General features: G+C 39.0%; 1 protein-coding gene across 7 annotated transcripts in view; it reads left to right on the forward strand.

Moving 5' to 3' along the window:
- tox2 (TOX high mobility group box family member 2) overlaps positions 1-15,823 on the forward strand; it is a 105,185-nt gene extending 89,362 nt beyond the window's left edge. For 5 of the 7 annotated variants that reach the window (XM_058403540.1, XM_058403539.1, XM_058403542.1 and 2 more), the window contains 6 exons: positions 1,767-1,994; positions 5,918-6,148; positions 10,804-10,884; positions 13,038-13,427; positions 13,951-14,087; positions 15,123-15,823. In XM_058403540.1, coding sequence (XP_058259523.1) covers positions 1,767-1,994; positions 5,918-6,148; positions 10,804-10,884; positions 13,038-13,427; positions 13,951-14,087; positions 15,123-15,165 — 1,110 coding nt within the window. In that variant the 3' untranslated portion in view covers positions 15,166-15,823. The remainder of the gene's footprint in view (positions 1-1,766; positions 1,995-5,917; positions 6,149-10,803; positions 10,885-13,037; positions 13,428-13,950; positions 14,088-15,122) is intronic. The other 2 variants (XM_058403544.1, XM_058403545.1) reach the window with 1 other exon arrangement.
- Positions 15,824-23,601: the final 7,778 nt, after the last annotated feature.

Here is a 23,601-nt window from a genome sequence, read left to right on the forward strand (position 1 = left end):
TAAAGAGCACGGCTGCTGCTTCTAGCCCGAGGCTGTTGCTATGGAAATAGGCTTGCAGTAGCTATGATAGGCCATTCGTGTTTGATTAATTGGTTTTTCAATGCTTCTTGGTTTGTGGAAGTTCTTAAAGAGCAACTCCACTGAAGATGGAAAATGAATTGATTTTCTCTCTCATTCTCTCAACCAACCCCCCCCCTTCCCCTTTCCCCCCTCTTTCCCCTTCTCCAACGCAGAAGCTATTTCGTCGTGTTTGAAATTTGAAGTGATGGTGGTTTTGAAATATGATTTCAGGTTGTGTTCAGCCTCAGCGGAGGTGAGAGAGGGGGAAGGTGGGTAGTGGTGGTGGTGGTGGGGGGGGGGTTCATGAGCAAATTTGAAATGCAAAAAGCACTGCTTTTGTTCAGGTTTTCCTCTTTGTTATCAGCAGAGACGAAACCAGCTAATGTCCTGTAAATACAGCAAAGCGGAGCGGCCGCTACCACCAGCACGGCCCGCCCGGTATCAGTGTGTTGCTCTTAGCGGAGACTCTGCTGAGGCCAATTAACACGATTACAGGCCCCGACAAAGATCACAGCGCCTCTAACTTCTGTGTACGCACACTAGAGTCACTCCGTCTCAAGCCTTCAAACTTCATCGATCATTTTAAGTTTCTATCTAATGTATTATTCAGCACATGAATGTTGCATGCCACTAATAAATGCTAGTTCATCAAAAAAAAGTAATTTTTTTGGGGGGGGGCGGTGCTGCACTTAGTATTCCTATTTATGTGTAAATGAATAACACGAATGTGTAAATGAATGAATGTGCTGTCTACAGTAGAATCGACAGTTTCTTACATGCCCAGATGAGCTGAGGAGGCAGAATTAAAGCACTGTAAAATGTTAGATGAAACAGATACTTGTCTTTTATGCTGCCAATAACTGTTGCACTCGTTCGTAGTGTTGTCAAGGAGTTATAAGGGTTCAAGCTCATGACCTGTTTTATTTTTGCGTGCGCGTGTGTGTGTGCATGTGTGTCTGTGCGTGTATAAAAAAACTCAATTGTTATTAGATGAAGCTTTTCTTTTGTGGTTGCTCTAAGATCGTCTTAAGATAAGCTTTGATGGTATAGTGGTGCCTTTGACAGTCATGTCGAAAACATGTGTGGTAAATGACTTACTGTAAACTTGCCATTTATCTATGCAATCTCTGTGTTTGATTTATCAGATCAGTCAGTGTGAAAGTAGAATTTCTGCTACAACATAAATTCGAAATGTTGAACAGTACATCCCGCGGTAAACCTTGCGTATTAACACGTGTGCATTCTTTTATGGTATGTGAGTACTCAATTCATATTTAGGACACCACTGATGTGTTTTATTTATTTATTTATTTATTGATTGCTGTTTTTTTGTTTGTTTTGGGCTTTTTTTTTTTTTGAGGACACACACACACACACAAACCTCATCCTTTCCAAGCCAGCCCTTGAGAAAGTGAGCACTCTTGACTTTCACACAGATACTGATATCATCTCGTATTGAGAAGTGGTGTGGAGTGCATGTTAGCCTGTACTACAGAATCCTGGATAGTGCCAGGAACATAGCTTTTTAGCTAGGCCTCTTTGCCAAGGGAAGAATCGTCGTTTTCCCACCAGTGAGGAGAAATGGTCATTGTTGGATTACAAGCATGATTGTAGTTAGGCTTAAAAAAAGAAAAAGAAGACTCAGGATGAGTTAAGATCTGGCTGATTAGCTCTTAGTAAAGTGTGGTTTCTTCTCTTGCCTTTAGATGCAGGCTCTGGCCGGGTCAGACAGCGGGCACTACCCCCGTGCCCACCATGCCCCCAAGCTAAACACTCCTCCTTCGATACTGCCCCATCCCATGAGCGCTCTCTCCCAACTCAGCTCTCGGATTGGCTCCTTTACCTACGCTTCCCCTTCGTCCGTGGGAAGTCAGTCAGCCACGCCCTCCCCTTCGAACTCCACCCAGGAAGAGGAAGCAGATTACCACGCAAAGGTACAGGAAGGGAGGTGGACCGTGTTTCTGTTTGAAGTGACAGTTGCCTTATATGGTCGAGGAATAGGATTTAGTGGAGGCAGGATGTACAGACTTATGTGTTAGAGGATTGTTGTTTAAGCAGCTGTTCATAACGTTAAGGGTGATTTTTTTTTCTGTCTTGTAAAGGATTAGGCTTGTTGTTTTTGTGTAGTTTGTGTGCAAATAATTGTGATTGACAAATGCTTTTACTGCAAGAGGCCTCTTTTAGATTGTTTACAAATTACAGCAATTCAGCCGCACATACAACTGCCTTTTGTTCTTTTCTTTGCCAAAGCATGCAGGCTGATTTCTTTTTTTTTTTTCTTTTTTTGTCTTTCTCTCTCTTTCTCTCTTTCTCTCTCTCTCTCTCTCTCTCTCTCGCTTTGTCCTCTCTATTTTTATTGTCCTAGAAATCCGATTACTCCTGCTTGTCCGTCAGTCTCTTCCTTTATTGAAAGTGTCAGTTGGAATTTAATTTAATGCACTGTCTGCTAGAAGTCCCTCATTATCGTGATGCGTCGTGCTTAATTTGAGCCCAGAATAAAAAGGGTGAATTAACTCGCACAATGCTTAAATTACATTGTTTTAGACCATTTGACTCTCCCTAATAAAAAGTTGGTAGATTGTAGGTGTATTGCACTCTGGGTAACTTTTCACATCCTTAATGTTCTCTATCATTTGAAAGCGGCTGTATTGTTTCAGTGGCAAAGAATCTTTGACAACAATAACAATGCTGCTATATTGTCTGTTAATAGCATGTTATTTACTGGAAGGCAAAGTTGTAGTGAATCCACCTTACACACACATATGAACACATTACTTCATGTTAATGCATGAAGTAATTTTTTTTTTGAGCCGAAGGGTTGTTTGTGTGTGTGTGTATGTGTGTGTATGTGTGTGTGTGTGTGTGTGTAGCACTCATGCTCGGATACGTGTCTGTAAAGGATCACAGATTTTAATGAGCAAAGGTCCATCTGTAATAAGGTGTTTGTTGGCTGCTGTTCTGGCTTCTTTCTCAGCACACATGCCTCATTTCTATCAAAACAATAGAGCCATAACTCAATCGGGGGGCTTTACTTTTGCATATTTATCTGCAGCTGTGCAGAATGAAGGGTGCATGTGTTTATATCCATAGCATTCATATACATATATCTATCTGAGCACATACAGGCTCCTGCATTCCGTAAGTGATGTTATTTTACACACATTCAAATTGTAAACAATATATCTCTCTGTATTTTCACCGCCCACGTCCATGTGTGTGTATGTGTGTGTGCGTGTGTGTGTGTGTGGATGTGGTCTTTTTTGCCATGCAAATGTGTATTTGTATGTTAGCCATAAGCTCTGTGCCAACAGAAATAATTACTTTCAGCACCCCGTTGCCAACACTCTTATTTCTACATGCGTGCTATAAGCGGTGATGTTGGTATTTCATGCTAATTTCCACCAGATTTATCCACAGAAGGAGTTCAGTCCTTCCTTTCATCCCCATTGCCTCTAGGTCTAACACAATGTAAGGCTATGCAAAAAAAAAAAAAAAAAAATCAGCTTTTCCGATCAATCAGAGTTTCATGCTACTCCACCTGTTTCTGAATTAATCCTGTAGTGGCGCTGATGAGAATAACGAGGACTGTGTAGTTCTTAAGCCGCCCTAAAATCAACCGCTGCCCCAGAAACCTCTTTCACTCATTGGTTTGTATTCTCCACTTCGAGTGAAACATGTCATTGCCTCTCTCTCTCTCTCTCTCTCTCTCTCGCTCTCTCTCTCTCTCTCTGCACTTCCACTCGTTTGAATAATGAAATTGTTTTTTTGTTTTTTTTTTGCTTTAAATGTGCAACTGCTTCAGCAGAAGAAACAAATATCAGCGTGCATCAGACATGAGATGAAGCCATGTAGCACTGATTCAAATGGGACATTAACAATGCCTGCTCAGCCTGGCCTATGGTAGAGAAATCAATTTTGCCCTGAATATTTCAGATCTCTTTTTCCAGGGCTTTTAACTGTGTGTGTGTGTGTGTGTGTGTGTGTGAGAGAGAGAGACAGATAGACAGACAGACATTGTCTATAACCTGTCAGAGCAGATTACTCAGACAGAGCTTGAGTGAAAGCACTCTCTGGGTTCCACTGTATCCCATTTTTATTTCATAATGTTTGCAGATAAAAGACATCTCACGTTTGCATAGTCAAACACCAGCATAACTAGAACCTCATTATCACTTTCAGAAGCAGGTACGAAACTAGGGCGAGTTGATCTTTATTTCCTTGCTCTTATTTTCTTTGTCTTGAGCCTGTTAGAAATAGCCTGCGAAAAATCAGAAGTACTTCATAATCCTGAGCAAACCATGGCAAACTCTAAATCGCTTTCTGTTCATTTGAAGCTATTTAACTGAAGGTCTGTCATCCGAAATAACACTGTTCTTTTTTGTTGTTTCCCTTTTTCATTTCCCTGACCTCCATTAGCGTTGTTTCTCTGTTTTTTGTTTTTTTTCTCCTGCAAGGTGGTAGATCTTACATAAAAAAAATATCCCAAATCTATGCAGAGGAGATTGAGTTTGTGTTTTAAATAGGCTTGGGTGAATTTTCGTTATAATGAACACTGTAAGAATGATAAATGTTGTTTATTGTCTGACTCTCATAACTCTTTCTTCATCTTTCATCCATTATCTGGTACAGCAAGAACAAATGCGGTGAAAATTAGTTTCAGTTGTTGTGTGTAGCAGAGTGAATTTCACAACACCTGCCTATTTGATAAGGAAGATTAAAATGAGACCTGCTACTGAGTTTGCTACTGGATGCACATATATATATATATATATATATATATATATATATATATATATATATATATATATATATAAAGAAAGAGTGCTGTAATTTTCTTAGGGAAATTTATAATAACTTAGTTTGCATAAGTATACACAGCCCTAAACTAATACTCCTTTCGATTTTATTACAGCACTCTTTCTTGCAAAAAATTTTTAGATCCATCAAATTGTAAGAGGATCTCCTGTGCACAACCTGCTTCAGGTCACTACTCAAATGTTTCATTTTTATTTATGCTGCACCGATGTGGTGATTGGTGCATTGGTACTTTTTTTTTTCGCACCAAACATTTCTTTTGTAATTATGGATTTATGGATTTCATGGTTTGGGGTGATTTAGTTTGGATGTTATTTTTGTGAGAAAGGGCTTCTGCCTAGTCACCTTACCTCATATCCCAGACATGTGAAGAATATGAGATTGTTGTCACATGCAGAGTAATCAGGACTTGTCAGATTTTCCTGCAGCTCATTTAATGTTGTTGGAAGAATCTTGGCAGCCTCCCTGGTATGTTTTGGCCCTTTTATACATTTTAGAGAGACATCCTGTTCTTGGTGATTTTCCTGTTGCTTCATGGTCTCTATTTGTTGATGATGGTCTTTACAGTGTTTAATGACACATCTAATATTTTGGAAATTCATTTGGAAATACCCCTCTCCTGATCAATGGCTTTCAACCAGTGAGATACTGTACATGCTCTGTAAGCTCTTTGAGGAGCATGGCTTCAGCAGTCAGAAGATCTTACAGAACCAGCTGATCTTTATTTGGAGATAATCTGAATCATTTCAGCGATAAAAGCTGTATGATAATTACTTTTGAACATAAGATTGAATGTGATTGGTTCATTCTGAAAACAGGCACATCCCTAATTATGAAGGGTGTGTATACTGTACTTATGCAACCAGGTTATTGTGACTTGCTATTTTTCTTATTTTTCCCTAAAATGTTTCTTTTGTTTTATATCACAAAAACTGAATTTTTTGGGTTGTGTAGACTTTTATTTGCTATTGTGTGTGTGTGTGTGTGCATGTGTGTGTGTGTGTGGGCACGCATCCTAACACTTTTCCTCTTGTTCCCCAAGATCACAGGGGAGAAAAGACCCTCCTCAGACATGATGAAGCCCAAACCCAAACCTCAGAAAAAGAAGAAGAAGAAGGATCCCAATGAGCCTCAGAAGCCCGTCTCAGCCTACGCCCTCTTCTTCCGGGACACTCAGGCGGCCATTAAAGGGCAGAACCCCAATGCGACGTTTGGAGATGTCTCTAAGATTGTGGCTTCTATGTGGGACAGTTTGGGAGAGGAGCAGAAACAGGTGAGGAGCTTTTCTGTTATTTCAGTGAAACTTCTGTGCTTTTTAGCCACCTTAAAATCAGGTCTTGACCTTTTATAGAAAGTTTTTCCCCCAAGCTGGAGAACACGTTTCTAGCTAAAGAACAGATGTGGTGTGGACTTAATGAGGTATTCCAGAGCAGAACAGTTCTTACTATGCAAATGCATTTCTGTTTTGTTTAATGTTTGACCGTACAAATGCTGATGGTAATAGAGATAAAGGGCATTCTTACATCTGTTTAGATTGTACTGGAAGCTTTTTAATCGGATGATTTACCATGAAACTGCCTTAATGTGTGCTTCTGTGTGTATGTGTGTGTGTTTTATATGTCCCTCAAGTATAAGAATATCTAACAGTTTTGACCTTGTGGGGACATTTGGCTGGTCCTCACAAGGAGTTTTTTTTTCTTTTTTAAAAAAACAAAGTAAGCAGCATATATAAAAAAACCAAAAGAGCCAAAATGATTCCTGCCAGTTACTGAGCTTCTGGTTAGTGCTAGATTTGGGTGTAGCATCTCGTTAATTAGCTGCATTAATAATTATGTCAGAAGAAGGTCCTCACTAAGACAAACTTAGTGTGTGTGTGTGCGTGTGTGTGTGTGCGTGTGTGTGTGTGTGTGTTCGTCAGTAATGAGCTGCACATGAACCAGAGTGATGATGTGTGTGTGAGACAGAGAGAGAAGGGCCACAGTATTTTTAGAATATCCTCCATAACAAAGGCCTGCTATTGCATGTCAAATAAAAGCACCTGTCTCCATGACAGAGTACAGACCACTCACCCCAGTGCCATGTGATATTTCTCTCTCTCTCTCTCTCTCTCTCTCTCCTTTTTCTTCCTTCTCTTCTTTTTCTTCTTATTCCTCTTCTCTGAGAGCTGCTGTGTCCTTTTATGTGCAGTTAATTTTTGCCTCCTTCCCTTCTCCCCTCTTCACCATGAATCTTCATTTTGCTGCTGACACCCTTGAATGTGAATTCCTCATTTCCTGGGCCCTTTTATTTATATCTGTTGCCTGGTGATTTGATCATGCTGAGAATACGAGATTAGCCATCGCCCAGCGCCCTTCTTTTTCTCCCTCAAGGACATCTGCTCTCCGAAATGTTATTGTTTGTGCTTCTTAACCCTTTGTCTCCCATGACATTCATATATATATATATATATATATATATATATATATATATATATATATATATATATGATTGTGTCCCTTTTCTATGTTTTTTTTTAAATGTCATCACAATTTTTTAATGTCATGATTTCACAATGTTGCTGGGAAAGTAGTGTTTGTCCTTGGACTGCTGAGCCCAATGCTTTTTTTTTTACTGAAAATCATTACAATATATCCTTTCCATCAGAATGTGGGATTTGACTTTTTCTTTTCTTCCCCCTTTTGTCTGTGACTTCAATTTGAAACTTTTCTGAACACATCTGTTTGATATAAGTGGAACTGCTGAGGTCATCAGTGCTCTGATCTCCAGGATGATTAAACTGAGACCAGGTCACCTTCTGATGACATCATCACCTCCTGCCAATCATCTACAGTGCTCGATAAAAATAAGAAGAAGATGAAGAATAAAAATTCTAATAATAATAAGAAGAAGAATATAGTTTTGCTGGTGTAAATAAACAAATTAATCTGTTTCATTTTTTGTACTTTTTCCAAAATCTTCTATTTATTTGCTCTTTTATATATATATATATATACATATATATATATATATATATATATATATATATATATATATATATATCAGTTCCTGTATTGTTTTTTCAGAAGACGTACGAAGATATGTTTCACACACCTTTCTGGAAGACTACTTACATTTTATACTTGCAATATATTTGATAACCGACATCTGTTTCTGAAATAATCTTCAGCTGGATATCATCAGTAAAGGAAACACTCTGTACGTTTCTATCCTCATCATCCTCATCCTCCAGGAGCATACTAGTGAAGAGCTGAGCAGTGCCTCTCTGAGAGGCCCATTAACGGATGGTTGATTGACGTCATCTCCGATGCAGTACTGTCGTTTTCTTTAGTGTTAGCCCTGACCTGTCTCTTACATCAATGAGGAATCAATGACATGGAAACATTATGACCAGGAAGCTATAAGGCAGGCCTGGGCTGTCTGTGTTTATACTGTGTATAGATGCAATTGAATGCAAATGAGTGTTGCAGCATCGTTAGACTGTAAAGCATGTAGCATCTGTTGGAAACTTATAAAGTAAAAAATGTAGCGTACATAGAGCACAGTGTCAAGATGTTCACACAGAAGCTTGTTTTTGTTTTGGTGCTTGACATGTTGTCCTTGAGCCTTACCACGCATGGTTCAGATGTTTGCTTTCTTTTCTCTTTTTTTTCTTTCCTATCTTACAGAGGTTTAACAACTCTGCCATTTTATTTTCTATTAATTCCCATGGGATTTAGTGCTTTGTGCTTTAAACGCTGCCTCATTAACTGTCTGTGTTTCTGCGAAGGTGTGTGCGTACTGTAGCGACGGCTAATGACAAAAAGTAGTCTGTCATCAAGCTTACCCTAGTGGCTCCGGGTTTCTCTCGGCACGGCCGAGGTTATGAGATTAAGAAATATTAAGGCTGAGACACAGGAGAGAGAGAGAGAGAGAGAGAGAGAGAGAGAGAGAGAGGAACATGCGGCGAGAGATCCCCGTCTTTCCTCAATGGCATCCCCTGATACAGAGCGCTCCAGCTCTACACTACCCCTAAGTGGTGCAGGCACAAATCAAGCCCTCTGTCTCTTTAATTCTCTCATTCTGTCTCCCTCCACCCCACCCCACCCCACCCCCGAGGGTATACGCCCCTTTCCTCATGTCAGGAGGTTCCGCAAGTTATTGTCTTCCATAATTAACCGGTTATCAAACAAGAACATTTCATTAAGATACAATTACCAGCTAATTCTGCTGGGGGGCCACCTGCCATGTCGGGATTAAGAAGGCAACATGGTGCTCGTTCACGCCAGCAGCAGGCCCTCATTCGTTAGTTCTAATTCATTGAGACCTCTCTCTCTCTCTTTCTCTCTCTCTCTCTCTCTCTCTCTCTCTCGCTCTCGCTCTCTGTGACGGCTTCAATTGCTAATGAATCCGCTCACTTTGGAATAATTAGAAATCCTTAGGCGTGTTAATTTATTTAAGAGTCGCTGTCGTTAGAGCCACTCATTAGCTCGGGTTAAATTAATTTGAAACCCGAGCTGCCGGGAGCTCCTCGAGAGTTCATTATTACAAAAGCCATACAACCTCGTTCGGTATTTAACTGTCAGCAACGCAGGGACTCAAACTTCTAGCCGGCGTTATCAACGCTTAACGACTAATAATCTCGTTAGCGCAGAGGTTTCTACGCCATTTGTTTGCTGTTTTCGCTTCAGTTTTAGGCAGCTAGTATGAAGCGGATAAAAGAAGTCAGTAATTGGATGGCCTTTAACTTAACCTCAGCAGTTGCTGTCCGCTACTTTCAGCTTTCTGACCCTCTTCCATAATCAGATTAGACAGATGTTTCTGTCTCTCTCTCTCTCTCTCTCTGTGTGTGTGTGTGAACACTATTATTGTGAACACTGGCCACAATATGCGTGTGTGCAGTGTTCTGTAGCGAGGTTGAAGTTCAACACTGGCGTCTGTTCGGGTGTGTTTACATCTCGTGCGTTTGTGTCTTGTCGTGGGTTTGTGTGCATTTCCCTGTAGCAGTGTGCATGGCATTAAAGCTTAATGGTAATTCTATCTACAGTATAGCAGTCAGAGCCGTGCCTAGCCATATGTAAATGTTTAAATCATGTTGCTCTCTTTTCTTTACTCGCACGCTGTAACAAGCTCCCTGGAGAGAAACAGCACCACACATTTTTTTCCCCTCATCAGTTTAAACGGTGTTGCCACACTCATCACTTTAATGTTGTTTTTCTCATCAATTAAACCACGATGCCGCTGCTGCTGCTGCCCTCAGTGTAACATGGCATCACTTTTTCCACAACTTTTGTTCATATTTTTTCTCATCAGCTAAAGTCATGCTGTTGTCCTCCTCAATTTCACAGCAAAAAAAAATTTTTTTTCCTTTTGTGCCAACAGGGAAAATGATTGACATGCCATTACATTAGCCTACATTCCAATCTCGCCATTTCTCTGGCTTCATTCCTTTGCTATAGATTGCCTTCCCTGTTAAACCCTGCTGCCTTTTCTTCTCTCTCTCTCTCTCTCTCTCTCTCTCTCTCTCTCTCTCTCTCTCTCTCTTTGTGCTGTTCCTTTGATGTGACACCCACTCTGATAGAACGATGTGCCTCCTTAATGGACTCTCCAGCAGAAATGCTGAAACTGATTTCCTTTTGCATTGTCTTGGACCGGGCTTTTTTTTTTTTTGGGAGGACACAGTTGATGAAATTACACTCCTGTGATGGAGTTTCATACAATAATCCCAGACAAGAAGAAAGAAAGAAAATAGTTCATCTGGCTTTTTTAAAAAAAAATTATTTATTTTTCATGAGCAGGGTAACAGATATTAGAAATATGTTTGACACAGAGCATCTAATGTGGTTGACATGACACTGACCATGGCCTTGGCTCAGGTCAAATGGCTGAAGATTTGCTCTGTGTATGTGTATGTCTAACCTCTCTCTCTCTCTCTCTCTCTCTCTCTCTCAGGGGTATAAGAGAAAAACAGAAGCGGCTAAGAAGGAGTACCTGAAGGCCCTGGCAGCGTACCGAGCCAGCCTGGTTTCCAAGGTAACCGCAGGAGGAGGGGGTCATGTCTTTGATATGTACGGGTCACTGGTGATGGGGGGATGAGCTATATTATACATTAGATGGAGAAATTCAAGAGAATCCTCTGGGAGGGGCTGTCAAGGGAGTGTGTGTTTGTGTGTGTGTGTGTGTGTCTGTGTGCATGGATGCACCACCATGCAAAATTAGACCCCAAACAATCCCCTTAGTGTGTGCGTGTGTGTGTGTGTGTGTTTGGAAAATAATCCAGTCCTGCATTAGCTTACATTAGGATGCAATATTCTTCTTTCTATAATAATAATATACATTATACATTAAGGTTGTGGAAGGTTTTTTTTTTTTTTCAGCTCATCCATTAGATTTCATGAACCGATCTATCGCTCAATTTCATAATGGCAGAAATATGCATAACCCATAGATCGATAGCTGATTTCTAATTTCTGCAAGCGTTTCATCTCAGGATATTTCTGAACAGGATCTGCTCAACGGATCGTTTTATTGCATATTTTCATCTACATAATAAAACACACCATTTTCATACCCCTAATTTCACAGCCATTGTTTTCCTTTTCAAAAACGCAAATTGCATTTTCATGTAAAACACCTTCGCCCTCTCTCCCTCTGCGGATCTCTCTCTCTCTCTCTCTCTCTCTCTCTCTCTCTCACTCTCTCTCTCTCATTTTCTATACTTCTCTCTCTCTCTGAGCTCTTTGGCCCAAAACAAGAGGCTTGATTAAGCTATGAATGGTGTATTCATCAAGCCTCCTCCCTCAGCAGCTCCTATTAAACGCCTTTCTCGTCCTTCGTCTCACATAATTAAATATTTCGTCAAAATCTGTTTCTCGCAGACACTTTGATTGATGCATCAGTGAACTAGCAGGCACTGAAAAGAAAGAAAGTAGGGAGAAAAAACACGGGGTGGAAACAAAAATGAAATAACCACCAAATTCCCTGCACATTCAAAGTCTTCAAGGCTCGAAACATATATTTATGTAGAGAAAATCACTGTTGTTCTTAAAGGATGTTATTTTTCATATATCTCTTCAGAGAGGTTGTAGAGAGCGCACTTGAACTGAACTGAAAGAGAGACGTGATTGTGCGCAGGCTGAAGAAGCTAGCTTTTATGCAGCTCTCGGAATGGGTATGCACCTGGCGGCATTTTGTACGTTAATACGTTATTGTGAGGGTTTTGTCTCAATAAATGTATGTTGGGTGATTATGAGAGCCAAGTGAAAGCAGCCATTTTAAAGGAGGCCCTCCTCCCTCTTCAGGCATAATACAAATGTCAAATGAGATATTAGCATTTCTTCCAGACACATCGGCTAACTGTGAAAACTCCGATTGCAGCGTGGTCTTTCAGATTGCTTGTAAATATGTGAAAAGGGAACGTCTATGAATTCGCCGAGACAGTTTGTCAAAAAATCTTGTTTGCAAAATCTGTTTCGTGACATACGAGGTGCTTAGCCGAATAAAATGAAATGTATCCTCTGTCCATATATCCATCCATCTGAGGGTTTGTGTAAACCTGGGGTTTTAAAGTGATGGTGTGGTGGAGCGATATTAAAAAAATGACTTCCTGGAGCACTTCCAAGTGCCGTTGTTTAATTTTAAGACGGATTTGTTTGGAAATTTCTAGAAGCAGGTGACTTCTGTCAAACACACACACACACTCAGCCGCTCTCACATAGTTTCCCTATTTCTCTTTCTCCGTGGGATTTTTTTTCTGCAAATGCATCACTTCGTTCCTCCAGCTAGTATTTTCATATCGATCACGTCTGTCGCACTGTTCCATATATTCAAGAGCCGTGCTCATAGATCATGCCAGTTATTGTGACAGCTAATGAAAGTACCAGCTTTTCATCATACAGTATAAACGCTGCCAATATTTAAACAATAAACGCCAGTGATTGGGAACACATATTTGCTGTGCCTGTATAGTTCTCTGTCTATTTCTTATAGTTCTTATCAACATCTGGTTCATCTCATCAGTGTCTTTTTACTCTGCATGCTTATGACATTTTGTCCGTTCCTGTTATAACAGTATTATGACTAACACAGCTGTGTGCATTTTTACATTTGATTCTGTCGAGTCTCTTTTTCTTTGTGTCCTTTATTTATTTCTGTTTTAATGTGATTTTGGTTTTGTTTTCCCTCAGACCTACAATGACCCAGTGGAGAATAAAAGTGCCCAGTCGAGCCAGCCCTCATCCCACATGATGCCCCCTAACCCCCCGCTGTACAGTGTGCCCCCTCAGCCTTCCTCTCCTTATTTGGGTCCGAGTCCCTTCCCTCTATCTGACCTACAGAGTTACGCGGCGTCCGGAGCTCCTCGGCACGCGCTGCCCCGCTCGGCCATGCTGCCCGCACTCAGTGCCTCCCCTCCGGCTTCATTCCAAATCAGCCCCCCTCTCCACCAGCAGCTCTCCCTGCACCAGGGCTCTCTCCTTAATCAGCCAATCCGCATGCAGCAGGTCCAGTCACAGCCAATCATCTCTCACCAGATGGGCCTCCAGGCCTCACTCCATTCCCCGGCCCCAGGCCAGCAGGTTAGTTCTTAGAAAAATATTTTATATTAACTTTTCAAAGCAAATCAGCTCACAACTTAACCTCAAACAGCACCTCGTACTAGCTATAGTGAAGAGAAATCCAGCTCTCCAGTGGTATGTGATTACAGTATGCTGTAATGAGGTGTGATGTTTTTGACTCGGGGCAGAGGCGTACTCGGTTGCTGTGTTGTTTTGTGAGACGAAGGTGTGTACTGAGGTGTCATCTGAATCAGCAGAGACCTGCAACGTGCGAATCCGAGTGAAACTGCCTGATTTTAGAAACTGTCTCTCTGTGCTTAGCACATTTCTGCAAAGCTGCTAAAGGAAAAAAAAACATTGAAAGCCCAGGGAGGAGGTTACTGTAGAAGATTGAATGTCAAACTGTAGCTGCATTTTCTCTGCTCTTGTGTTTCTAAATTGCTCATCACATTGGAGAATTTGATGAAAAAAAAAACCCTCCATTTTTTGAAGTCCTTTAGAGGTAATACTTAATGAGGACGTCTCTTGCTGTCTCTCTTCTCAGGGCTTCTCTCACTTACAGTCAGAATATCAGAAGACTGTGGGAGGCTCTCAGTCTCCTGGAGCTCCAAACCCAGTGGGACAGAACCCTGACTGGGACAGTGAGTACTGCAATCGGGAGTGTGGAGGAAACCACTGCAGGTGTGTGTATATGTGTGTGTGTGTGTCTTCTCTTTCAGTAACTCTTAAAAAAAAGCTCCCATATCAGATTTGAACCCAGTTTCTTTGCACCCTTGTCAGTCAAACAGCAGTGAGTTGCTTAATATCTGTAGGGTGTATCCTCCTAAGTCTCATTGCTGGACTTTCTGCCCATTTATTATATTAAAGTTGTGCAGAATTTTCAGTTTGTACATTCGTACCTCACCTGTTGCTTTCATTCTGTCAGTTGAAAAAAAAACACTATCTATCTATTTCATCTATGCAAGTGGATTATATTGTCTTTGTATGCTGTAGCATTACAGTTTCCCTTCCCTGGAACTAAGAGATCCAGCCTGACAATGCTCTTGTGCAGAAAGCGAGCTCCATGAAGACATAGTTTGCCAAAGTTGAAGTGGAACTTGAGTGTCCTGAATAGAGCCCTGACCTCAACCCCTCTGCTCCCCAGACCTACTCGAAAGAATGAGTTAGAATAGCTTTAATTTAAAAATAACGGCATACGTCTGTCAAAATAATAACATAACACTTCAACCTTTTATTAAGCTTGCGGCTCAGGGCTTTCGTACAATTGGCATGTGTGATCCAACTGGACAGACTTGAGACAGCAACTGAGCTAAAATCCACACTGTGCTTATTCAGCATACCAGCTAATGTATTGAAGTATCGATATATATCTGCTTCACCTGTGTGTTAATGCGATAGAGCAGCAGCAGTAGATCTCAGACTGGCACTGCAGCCTCGTCTGTGGCCTTTTTTCTGTCCGAGTGTGCTCTGAAGCCTGTGTGTGAACCGTGTTTAAAATGAATGACTGAGAAACCGAGAAAGTCCAGACTCGTGACAGCCTGAAGCCAGAAGAGTCACTTTTATATGTTCACATCTGGAGTAGTTTTGACAGCATTAAATGTGGATATTAAGATATTTAGGTGGATGATCATTTACTTTGTGTTCAAACTATCAATGTTGACAGATAATTATGAAATTTGTCCTAACATGTGGTGTGTTTTTGTTTTTCTTTTGCAGTGGCAGCATGATAGGCAGGGACAAGCCACTCTACCTCACTTGAAGTGAATGGAGAAGAAACAAAAAGACGATGTGTGACAAAAAAAAAGTGATGAAACAACACCAGGGAGTACCCTACACCTCTCCACCCTTTCCCCCGTCACCTTCTGTTTTTACTCAGTGTCATTTTCATTCATTTTTAGAAGGATGTGTACGCGTGTTCTGAAGACTACTAGTGATCCTCTCATTTTTTGCCAAGCACTTAAAATGTACAGGCCTCCCACTGGAGACCTTCCAGAGCACTCTTACTTTCTCTGAATTAAAAAAAAACAAAAAAAACCTTAGATATATTAAAGGAAAAAATAAACAAACTACCATAAAACTGGCCCTCAGGGCAAACAAGCTTTAATTAAAATAGAGGAAAGCTTTCCTCTTCTTGATTACTTTCTCATGCCCTTGTTTTGTTCTTTTATTTATTTTTTTGCTTGCTACATTATTTTGTTTTTGCCAATAACAGGTCCTGTACTGTAGAGAAATACTCTTATGATGAAGTCATTAAAGACCAACATCTTACTGTAGGTCCATCTGATGCTCTGTGAATTTTGAAAAGATATTAGTAAGGTCAGAAAAGAAAAGAGAAAAAAAAGAAACAGGTGAATAGATAAATACATTTAACAACTTTTTTTTTTTGTTTTGTTTTTGTTTTTGTAACTTTAAAGACCTTAATAATAGGTCTTTAATAAACTGTCACAGTGTGATTGTAAATATCACTTTTTTGGGATCAAATTGGAAAAAAAAATGAAGTCCAGATATTTTTTCTTCTTTAATATGACTTATAATTCATTAATTTGTATTTTAAATGGTATCCTGTGAGCGTGTGCTGGGATGCGAGCAAATGAGTACCAGGTTGTATGTGTGGGTGGGGGTGGGGTGTATGTGGGGGGGGGGGTGAGTATGTGCGTGTGTGTGTGTGTGTGTGTTGAAAAATTGATCAGCCTGTGCAGATATTAGTGTGTTTCACACAAACACAATCTTGCATTAAATCTGTGCTCACTGGTGGATTGTCAAATAAAGATTGATGGTTCAAAACCGTTACAAACTTTATGACCCGCGTCTCCATTTGGGATCCGCAAAAAAAATAAAAAAATTAAAATAAAAAAAAAAAAATACTGCAGCTCCAACCGTGTAAATTAGCAGAAAACCCGGACCCAAGCCTTGCTTTTCCACATTTTCCAAACAGGCTTGTTTTAAGAACCAACATTGGTTCGGGATTCGATTGGCTTTGTTTGTTATCTCAGGTTGTACATGTCAGATGGATGGAAACGGGGACAGCTTTTACAGGAACTGAGCCCCCAGTATTAAAACAAAGGCCTTCATTTAAAGGCAATTAAGACTCGTTCTTTTTTGCCTGGTCTGACTGATGAATCCATACCAGTGCAACGTTTAGAGGTGAACTAAACCGTGCTCAATGTGAGATATTTCAGCACACGTTAAAAACAACAGTGGGTCTATAGTTTTCTAGTAGCTTTGCTAGGTGTTATATTGTGTTGATCTCATCCTTATGTTTTGTGGGAAAAAAATATGTTTGATCATTTAGTCAAGCTTTTCTTTCTTTCACTGTAGCATAATATTTTAGTTTGGTAAAAAAAAATAACTTTAAGACATTTAATTTGTGTACAAACCTGCCAATTGTAGTTATTTTATTTGTAAAGCCAGTAATTATAATTATTTTAAATTGTTACCAACTTATCTTCTTTTTTTTTTGCAAGTTGCCCATCAGTTATTTAATTGTTTAACAGGTTTCCTATCTATTTATGAACAAAATGAGATCATTTTTGCATATAACTACATTATTTCATTCGTCTTTTTTTTTTTGTTTTGCTTTTTTTGGTTTGATGAAGATTGCTTTTTTTTGTTTGTTTGTTTGTTTGTTCGTTTTTTACTTTTTGATACTGGCCTCTTCTTTCCTTGCAGCCAGGTAATTTTGTGTCACTATACCTTTTTGGTTTCATTTGTCCGTAATAAAAAAAAATGTTAAAGGTGAAATCAATGTCTTTCTTTCTTGCTTTGTTGCACGTCTCATTCAAAACATCCTAACACAATTACACACATACAAACGCAAGCGCACATTTTACACACACACACGCGGAGAGAGAGAGAGAGTTTCAAATATCTTTTGCACCTCAAATAAACCTGAGTTAATACTAAATATGAATAATTTTCTGGAGGCTGTTTGTTGAAGTCTGAATCAGAAGTGATGTGAATACTGAACCTGCGCAGCAAAAAAAAAAAAGAGACATAAACCCTTACAGCATATACAGTCTGATTAAAGCAAATACATTACTGCTGTATAGAGACTGTTCTCGGACCCAGAATTTTGATATTCTATAAGTAGCTGTGCTTTTTCTAGGCAACACAGTGCAAAATTAAACCTATACTGTAGGATTGCTGAGCACCCCACTTCCCCAAACGCCATTATATGTTTTATTCATACTGCACCAGGCACCTCTGCTAGTATTGAATTGGCAAATAGATCATTATTGAGCAATTGGAAACCTGAAGCACCATTCCGTGCTATGACACACATTATGTGGAAATCGCAGTCATACATTCTTAATGAAACACAAGATAATGGGGGGTTGGAAGGCAGAAATGCTCGGTGCGTTCTGAAGCCGTTTGTGTTTGTGCCTCCTTTCACATACACTTTCACATATACTATGTTTCTGTACATATGCTGCACATCCACGCAATAGATTTAATAAGCTTTCTTGGTGAACATTTATGCTTTCAGGCTTCTTTTTTTTTGTTTGTGTGTGTGTGTGTGTGTGTGTGTGTGATTGTTAGATGTCATGAAAGACCTCTAGCTTGTCTCTAATGTTTACCTGCAAATACACCCACGTTTTACTGTGCCTGTGTTATGTGAATGAGCCTGCTGGCTTTAATAGCAAACAGTGCTGCATGATTTTTGTACCAACAAACCAACCATTTTAGAGTGTCTAAGTAAAAATAGCACACACAAGAGATGGTCATATGAACCAACGATCTTAAGCAAAGAGACAGTTTGTTACTCGCTACACAGGAACTTTCCACTTGTGCAGCAGCTGAACTTTGTGGTACAACGTGCACTTAACACTCTTTGACAGGAGATGGATATATAGTGAGTTGTTGTTTTTTTTTTTTTGCTCTCCCATCTGACCATTTTCTTTTTCTTTTTTTTTTCATTCTTTTATGTGGTCATGTAACGTATGGGCTTTAGTTTCCACATCAACAATTTAATCTAACGAAGCCACATACAGTATGTAACTCATCTCCAAGTCTTTAACAGAGCAAGTCTGTGTGTAAGGCAAAGTCCTGATCCTGTGCTTCATTTTCTTATTTCGTCTCTATAACAATAGGCCAGTCAGGGAGATAGACAGAGTGAGAGCGAGAGAGAGAGAGAGAGAGAGAGAGAGAGAGAGAGAGAGAGAGAGAGAGAGAGAGAGAGCGAACAGGCCCAGGAAACGTGGGCGGATTTGACAAGAAAAGAGTTTCAGTTTCTTCCTTTTATAAGATGTTTCCTTTTCTGTTTTTTTTTTTTCTTAGATTCAGCAAAATGAAAAAAAAAAAAAAAGTTTCAAAAGACAGAATTTGCAGCCTGCATTATAACTGTGGTAACTGTATAAGGCGCTGGGTATTTTGGTTCTGAGAATTTTTGCAGAAATGTTGGTAGCTTAAATCTTTTTACCCCCCCCCCTTTCCATCATTATAATGCTGTAGCTATTTTGCATGCTTTTGTTTTCAGAAGATATTTAACATAAAGCCTAGGAATTAAGTCAGAAGAAGTCAAGTGGATGGTAAAAATGGTAAAATCGTGCGTGCTGACAGTGATGCATGCTGACAAATATTCCTAAGCAGAAGCTACATATCAATAAGCAAGCTTCAAGGAAGATTGAGAGTCTGGGAGAATTTCACCTTGTACACCACCTGTATTTGTTAAGCACAGAGTAACTGGGACACAGTGGGTGTCTAGATTGTGTAGATAAAGCTATAACACACAGCTCTAAGGCGGCAGGAAGTTAGTGTTAGAACGAACAAAAGCTTCTTAGTTCATTAACCTTTTTTTGTGAGTGTGTGTGTGTGTGTGTGTGTGTGTGTGTGTGCGTGCTGCTAGCTCTCAACAGCCCACATTACCCCGATAAACTGAACGAGTAGCCATGTTGGAACTGAAATAACAGTCAGTGTTCCTGATCCTCAACTGATTTCTCTTAACTCATATCAGAAGTATGAGTCAAACCAGTGACACTACAGAGCTAGCTCTGGTTCCCACAGTCTTAAAGAACATTCACAGTCCTAATACTGAATAATAATAATAATAATAATAAGAAGAAGAAGAAGAAGAAGAAGAAGAAGAAGAAGAAGAAGAAGGGGAAGAATACCATGACCCAATAATATAGATGGAGTTCATAATATATTTAAAGCTACAGTATGGATTTCTATTACAAATAAAATCAATATCTATTTCATATTAAGTAAAAAAAAATAAAAAATACAGCGAAAAGATGAAGCAAATCATATTAATCTTGTGGTTCTACAATGACCTGTTTATAACTTATTTAAGATTCATTGAAAGGCCAGAGGAGATCTGCACAGGGAGATTTGCATCTGTGGATTTGCAGTTTTATTCATATTGTCATATTGTTTTTGATTTACTACATACTTCTATTGATTTATAGCAGTTTGGCATTAGCTAATACACTGAGGCCTGAAAATCGCTGAAATGTAACATCATAGAACTACAGAGTGTTTTATGGTCAAGTAATCTGCAACAAAACACACACACACACACAAAAACCCACAATAAGACACATCTGTGTCCTTCAATACAATGCTTTTGTCAGGAATCCAATCAGGAATTGAAGATGAAAGCCTGCAATTTGTGTGTGTGTGCCTTTAATTTACTTAATCAGGTTTGTTCTGAGTCTCCGCATGACCCTGTGGCGCTGATGCTCAAATGAAAAATAACACAAATGAGAATGCCTGTGAAAAATTATTAGATTGTCAAATTAATAATAACAACTCAATAAAAGAGCACACAGAGAGAAATGATTTTTCCTCAAACAGTCTTAAATGAATCAAGTCTTTGATTTGTTATTGGGGAAGATTGTGTGTGTGTGTGTGTGTGTGTGAGAGAGAGAGAGAGAGAGAGAGAGAGAGAGAGAGAGAGAGAGAGCTCTTATGTAATTAATTCTACAATTATACACAATACTTTATCACACATCTTTCTAAAAAAAATGGCATTAAGATACAGCAACCCAAACACACACACACACACACACACACATACAGTTACATATTAAACACAATACACAACGATTTTAAATAGAGAAAAAAAATATATGTTTAGGACAAATCTCCATTATCAGCTGTGCAAGCAAAGTGCTTCTAAGGTTGTAGGATGTGAAACCAGTAGATTTAGCAGTATTTGCTGAGAGTGATAAAGCAATTAAAAAAACTGCACATTAAAGCACATTTAAAAAAGAGATTTAAAGAGGGTAGCATCTGCATCTAAACTATAATATAGTCACACAACCATGCAGTCATAGTCATAGTGATAGGGTGAAAAGAAAAGTAACACTTACCACCAGAATGATACACCACTTTCATTGTACAGATCAAATTATACAGAGAAAAAAATGGCATGAGAATGAAGCAGACAAACATCAATAAGATCTTAAGTAATTAATTCAATGAGATCTTAAGTAATTAATTCTACAGTTATATCCAATATTTTATCACATATCTTTCTAAAAGATGGAGGATTTTTGTATTTTGCTAATGTGTATATTGTATTTTAGTGTATATATCAGTGTGTGTATGATGGGATGATTACAACTGTGAGGCCATTTTGACCAGGAATCTCTCACAAGAGACATATTGTAGTCTTGAAAGACTTAATAAAGGCTAAATGACGATAAAGAAATAAATGCTGAAGTTGTCAAAGACTCATAAAGCCTCCAATGATGTCCGAATCACAGAGCCATTAAAAGTGAACTTGTGTGTGGATGTTCTGCTGTTCTTGCATTCCTCACATTTCCCTCATGCTGATGCTGAGATCCTGGACCCCACACAGATGCTCTATAGGGTCACGTGAGGGTGAGCAGATACAGGATGGACATCTGTCCTGCCATTTTGTTGAACTCTACTCATGATATTCAAAACTGCTGGAAAATGCAAATGAATCAAAGTTTTATATACAAAATGTTTAAACATATATATATTTTTTCAGGCTTATTTAGTATACTTTGCAATGGAGAGAGGGTTTTATAGCTCGTTATTCTTCTTGGCACGTCATATAAAAATATGTATAAGTATTCTAGAGCCAAAAATAATGTGGACACGTGATCATCACACCCATATGGGCTTTTTGAACACCCTGTTTCAGATTTATTTCCGTCTTTACAGTTATAATCACCTTTAGTCTTCTGTGAATGAAGTGTGCTTTCCACTATATTTCAGAATGTGGCTTTGGAAATTTGGCCATTCAGCCACAAGAGCATTAGTGAGGTCAGACACTGGTGTCCTGTGAGGAGCCACTTGAGTTCTTCCACTCTTGCCCACTTTGGCAAACCTTGACTTAATGGAGCTTGCTTTGTGCACAGGAACAGTGTCATGCTTTGGGCCTCTTAGATAGAGTGAAGACAAACACAGCATACAGTGACATCCTGTGCAAGTGTGTGCTTACAACTTGTGTGTGACGGTCAGGCATGCACACAGATTTGGCTATATAGTGTATTTCATAAACATTATAAAGTCAATAAGCATTCAGAAAAAAAATTCATGGGTGAATCCTAATACATATACAGTTAAATAATTATTATACCTTATATACTACTGACAAGCCTACCATATTTCATATGGTGATACAATACAACATGGTCCAAGTATAATATATAATTATCTGATGTGGTTCCACAAGCATTAAGTGAATCTAAATCTTTATTATGTACATCAGTGTTACTGTTACAGTTACTGAGTCCCATGTGAAAGAGCAAAACCTCTCACTTGCTATCATGTTTATAATCTCACAGCATGTTTCTGTCTTGACTCATATCTTGTGCCATGCATATTCTTTGCTCAAAGATGCTAGCTAGCCTAGTACCTCCAGCTAACTGAAACAGTGCAGAGAACAAAACTCTGACTGCTGGTCAGTTTATTTTCTTAATCTGTGTAGTTTCCCAGCATTTATTTCTGTATTTTCTTAATAGATGACTATTTAGTTCCCTAGTTCTACAACTTAACTGAGAAACAATACAAATTCCATAACAAGGATCAAGTCAAAAATCATCTATCTATGAATCTTCTATCATCTATGAATCATGCTTTTCTAGGAAATTATATCACAAATAACTAAGCTGCTTAGCAAGAAATCCCTAGTTTGGTTTGTATAATCTCTTACAATCTTGCTCTTTCTTTCTTTCTTTCTTTCTTTCTTTCTTTCTTTCTTTCTTTCTTTCTTTCTTTCTTTCTTTCTTTCTTTCTTTCTTTCTTTCTTTCTTTCTTTCTTTCTTTCTTTCTTTCTTTCTTTCTTTCTTTCTTCCTTCCTTCCTTCCTTCCTTCCTTCTAATTGGCTATGGCTCCTGCCTGTCACAGAGTCAGACTTCTTTCATACCTGTAGTTGGAATATGATGACGTTTGACATGAACTGGCTCTATGAGTATAAATTTCCCCGCAATTCTGACACAACACCACTGACACAGTTCTGACTCTGAATTACTGTTACAGGATTGTCAGGGTGACTCACAGCAGCTCCAGAACATTTTTTAACAGCCGAAAAAATGCACTGTAGCTTTATGATACCAGTATATATAAAAAAAAATGTATAAAACACCCTACCAAAAAAAGAGAGAAATATCTAGAAAATTGCTAGGAAAGTTGCTGCAAGGTCAGATTTGGCCTGAGATTTGTAAATCGTGATAGACATTTATATCATTAGGCATTACCTGGATACAATTCTGTTTTAATGTTCTACTTGGAGTCTAACCAGTTGCACGGTACTTATAACATATTTCTGCCACAGAAGCCATCGAAAAATATTTTGCAGCTGAAATGTGATCAGATAAAGGAAGTATTCTAATCAGATATGTCTAGTGAAAAGGCTTCAGCCACATTCACCATCTTCTCAACAGCCAACTGTTTCAAGAAGCTACACCTCTCTTGTATTTATCATTATTATTATTATTATTATTATTATTATTATTATTATTATTATTATTATTATTATTTCAGCTTTTGAATGCTTAAAAAAAAATAAAAGAAAATACTATGAAACTCATTCATTTCTCTGGCATACTATAGTGCCACTCTATTTGGAGTGGACTTCAAACACATGAAACACAGCACATGTGTGGCCTTTTTACTTCCAGTGTCTACGCTTTAACTGAAGGGCTTTTTAAAGGTGACCTGATTAGGCGTTGTTCCACCTGGACCTCATTAGGTAAAACTACACCCAATGACCTTTCAT

The sequence above is a fragment of the Hemibagrus wyckioides genome, linkage group LG11, assembly GCF_019097595.1.
Source record: "Hemibagrus wyckioides isolate EC202008001 linkage group LG11, SWU_Hwy_1.0, whole genome shotgun sequence".
NCBI lineage: Eukaryota > Metazoa > Chordata > Actinopteri > Siluriformes > Bagridae > Hemibagrus > Hemibagrus wyckioides.